This window comes from Neolamprologus brichardi, chromosome 18 (genome assembly GCF_056152115.1).
Source record: "Neolamprologus brichardi isolate AB-2024 chromosome 18, ASM5615211v1, whole genome shotgun sequence".
In the NCBI taxonomy this organism is placed as follows: Eukaryota; Metazoa; Chordata; class Actinopteri; order Cichliformes; family Cichlidae; genus Neolamprologus; species Neolamprologus brichardi.
In genome coordinates this window covers 1,880,001-1,884,217 of record NC_142121.1, presented here as the reverse complement: position 1 = coordinate 1,884,217, position 4,217 = coordinate 1,880,001, and the positions used below count along the sequence as shown (strand labels likewise).

The window sequence follows — 4,217 nt, the reverse complement described above, 5'->3', positions numbered from 1 at the left end:
TAGAGATCAGACAGGCCAGTTCTTTATCTGTTTTTAAGTCACTCTTGAAAACCCACCTCTTTACCCTGACCTTTGACACCACGTGAGATGTTGTTTTTTTATTTTTATTTTTTATTTTAGTTGTTTTTAGGTGATTCGATGCTGTTTTATCTTGTTTTTGTTTTAATATAGGGCTGTTTTAATTTTATGTTTTATGTGTTTTATTTATTTATTTTGCTGTTTTCTGTTATTCTATTGTTTTAACTTATTTTCTGCACAGCACTTTGTTCCTGTGCCTGGTATTTTAAAGTGCTTTATAAATAAAATTGGATTGGATTAGAGGTGAAACGTCTTCAAGCAACTTAAAGAAGTCCAGACGCTTTTCTTTCCAAGTTCCTTAGGTTACAAACAACAGTACACATGGGCACCACCTGTAACCTGACAGTGTTACTTTGAAATAATTTTTAATAATTACGTCAAAGGCTGAGAGAATCCGAAAGCTAAAAGGTGGAAATCTTATAAGAATTAATTTTCTAAAGCAGTTAAAACTCAGTAAGAACTAAAATATGTTTAAGAATTAATTCAACAATATTTTATAACACACATAACGTTTAATCAACAGTCCTTAAATACAAACACAGCAACATGAATAACTTTGATGTTTTTTTCTCACAGATTCCTGTGTGTCCATAGTGGTTATTGTTGTTCTCTAACACGTGGAAGGTCCTACTGTTTTTGGTTTTGTATATAAATTTATTTATTTATAATTAATTATACAATTAATTTAGTTTAATTAATCAACAAAGAGTTTTAATGCCTGAACCTGCAGCTGTTTGCTTTCCAGTGGATCCACAGCTGTGCAGGATCACCATCTACTGATGTAATAAGGTTTTATCTTAGTATGTAAATGTATAAGAGGTGTTATTGACAGTTATAAACAGAAACAGTTTGTTTCCATAAAACTGAACGTGCAACATTTTACAACCTACTACACTGTCGCTGTCTCACCCAGGAGGTGCCAGGTGGAACTATTCCAGATGTTGTCAGTTATAGTAATGGTATAAAAACAAACAGCTGGACAGCAGAAGAACCAGAAAAACATCCTCAAACTTTTACTATGTTTTCCAGGTTAGACTGAAGGATGGACGGTACATCAGGCGGTGCGATGGAGGTGGCAGCGCTCGGTCGGCCTTTCAGCGTCGGGATGCTTTACGACTGTCGCAGTGACGCGCTCGTCCCTGGTAAGAATTCACATGTAAAGATTCTTGATGCATCACAAACTTTCATTTTTTAAAGCCAGTCGATTGTAGAATATCTATCTATCTATCTATCTATCTACACATATACATATATACTGGAACTGCTGGGTATACAAGTCTGGCCTAAGTCTTCTGCTGATGACGGCAGCAGTCCAGGAGTTCAGTTAATTGTCTTTATTTAAGTTCCACAGAAGAATTGGTTACATCAGAGCTTGCCAGGCTTAATCCAAATGCAGTGCAGCCATACGTGACCTTACAGTTGTAGAAGATACGGTATGTGTGACTATGAGCATGGTTTTCTGGAAACAGAAACAGGCAATTCTTTAATTAGTAGAGTCAAAGATAACTAAGAAACAATCACAACACATCATTTACTCAACACAGCAGTATTTAACAATGTCCACAAGGGGTCACTGTAGACCATAAAGACCATAAGCTGAAGCAGCAGACATGAGCCCAAACAGGTTCCCATCACTCCAGCCTTTCTGCCAGTAAAAGTAGCCACGCCCCTAACTCCAGTATCAGATACATGATACAGAATAATTACCCTGCAGTTGTTTTGAAGGGAGACTCTATCCACAGGGACCAAACTTTTTTTTATAGCAGGCTGTAAACATGATTTTAAATCAGTAAAGTTGGACATGTGTATGTGCACACACACAGTCATGTTTCGGCTGTGTCCAGGCAGGAGAAGGACCCAAACGCAAAACTCACCACACAGGAATTAAACTCAAAAAGCTGCTTTATTGCAGAAGGGCACGAAAAATATAACTAAACTAAACTGGGACATGGATAACTAACACACAGGGAAACACAGTCATGAGGGAGACTACGACACTGACAAAGAGCAACACAGGGCTTAAATACACAGAGGGATAACGAGGGAATGAGACACAGAAGGAGAGCACAGCAGGGAGTAATCAGGCTGGACGAGACAAGGGAAGCAAAACTAGAAACACTCACATGAGACATGGACCTTCAAAGTAAAACAGGAAACACACTGACTGAACTCTAAACATGCAAACTTAACAGCAACTGAGAGGACAGAACATAGGGACCAGAAACATGGTACAAAATGGTCACAGTAGACACAACATTGAACACAGGGAAGCCATATTACAAAGCCAAAGAACTAAACCTATGATAACCATAACTGAAATCTAGGGAAACAAGAAACAGTACAACGAAGGACTCAAAACATAATCCATAATATAAAAACACAAGATCTCTTCAAAATAAAATAGGAAACATGATGAGACGCAGACATGACAACCAGAACTTGACAACGTAAGACACAGACATGAAACACATGAAGAGCAGGGGAGACTTAACAGGGGTTGGAAGACACAAGGGGAATCTAATAACAAAGAACTAGAAAAACTCATGAGCTTAATCATATAATTCAATTCAATTCAATTCAATTTTATTTATATAGCGCCAAATCACAACAAAAGTCGCCTCAAGGCGCTTCATATAAACATCCAAATAAACTAAACTCAAAACACTGGGTCTTATGACCCAGGATCGTGACATACATACATACACATATATGTGTATGTATACATACATACACATATATGTGTATGTATGTATACATACACATATATGTGCTGGGGCAGCACGGTGGCACGGTGGTTAGCACTGTTGCCGCACAGCAAGAAGGTCCTGAGTTCAATTCCAACATCAGGCCGGGGTCTTTCTGTGTGGAGTTTGCATGTTCTCCCCGTGTTTGCGTGGGTTCTTTCCGGGTACTCCGGCTTCCTCCCACCGTCCAAAGACATGCAGCTTGTGGGGATAGGTTAATTGGAAAATCCAAATTGCCATTAGGTGTGAATGTGAGTGCAAGTGGTTGTCTGTCCCTGTGTGTTGGCCCTGCGACAGACTGGCGACCTGTCCAGGGTGTACCCCGCCTCTCGCCCTATGACAGCTGGGATAGGCTCCAGCGCCCCCCGCGACCCTGAAAAGGATAAGCGGGGGGCGCTGTGTATGTGTGTGTATGTATGTATACATACATACACATATATGTATACATACACATACAGTGGGGCAAAAAAGTATTTAGTCAGCCACCGATTGTGCAAGTTCCCCCACTTAAAATGATGACAGAGGTCAGTAATTTGCACCAGAGGTACACTTCAACTGTGAGAGACAGAATGTGAAAAAAAAATCCATGAATTCACATGGTAGGATTTGTAAAGAATTTATTCGTAAATCAGGGTGGAAAATAAGTATTTGGTCAATAACAAAAATACAACTCAATACTTTGTAACATAACCTTTGTTGGCAATAACAGAGGTCAAACGTTTACTATAGGTCTTTACCAGGTTTGCACACACAGTAGCTGGTATTTTGGCCCATTCCTCCATGCAGATCTTCTCAAGAGCAGTGATGTTTTGGGGCTGTCGCCGAACAACACGGACTTTCAACTCCCGCCACAGATTTTCTATGGGGTTGAGGTCTGGAGACTGGCTAGGCCACTCCAGGACTTTCAAATGCTTCTTACGGAGCCACTCCTTTGTTGCCCGGGCGGTGTGTTTTGGATCATTGTCATGTTGGAAGACCCAGCCTCGTTTCATCTTCAAAGTTCTCACTGATGGAAGGAGGTTTTGGCTCAAAATCTCACGATACTTGGCCCCATTCATTCTGTCCTTAACACGGATCAGTCGTCCTGTCCCCTTGGCAGAAAAACAGCCCCATAGCATGATGTTTCCACCCCCATGCTTCACAGTAGGTATGGTGTTCTTGGGATGCAACTCAGTATTCTTCTTCCTCCAAACACGACGAGTTGAGTTTATACCAAAAAGTTCTACTTTGGTTTCATCTGACCACATGACATTCTCCCAATCCTCTGCTGTATCATCCATGTGCTCTCTGGCAAACTTCAGACGGGCCTGGACATGCACTGGCTTCAGCAGCGGAACACGTCTGGCACTGCGGGATTTGATTCCCTGCCGTTGTAGTGTGTTACTGATGGTGACC

At 40.8% G+C, this 4,217-nt stretch overlaps 1 protein-coding gene across 1 annotated transcript in view; it reads left to right on the top strand.

Moving 5' to 3' along the window:
* The first annotated feature begins 1,120 nt into the window (after nt 1-1,120).
* Nucleotides 1,121-4,217, top strand: part of LOC148097250 (uncharacterized) — a 10,631-nt gene continuing 7,534 nt past the window's right edge. Inside the window, exon 1 of the mRNA XM_087832381.1 lies at nt 1,121-1,220. Coding sequence (XP_087688507.1) covers nt 1,121-1,220 — 100 coding nt within the window. The remainder of the gene's footprint in view (nt 1,221-4,217) is intronic.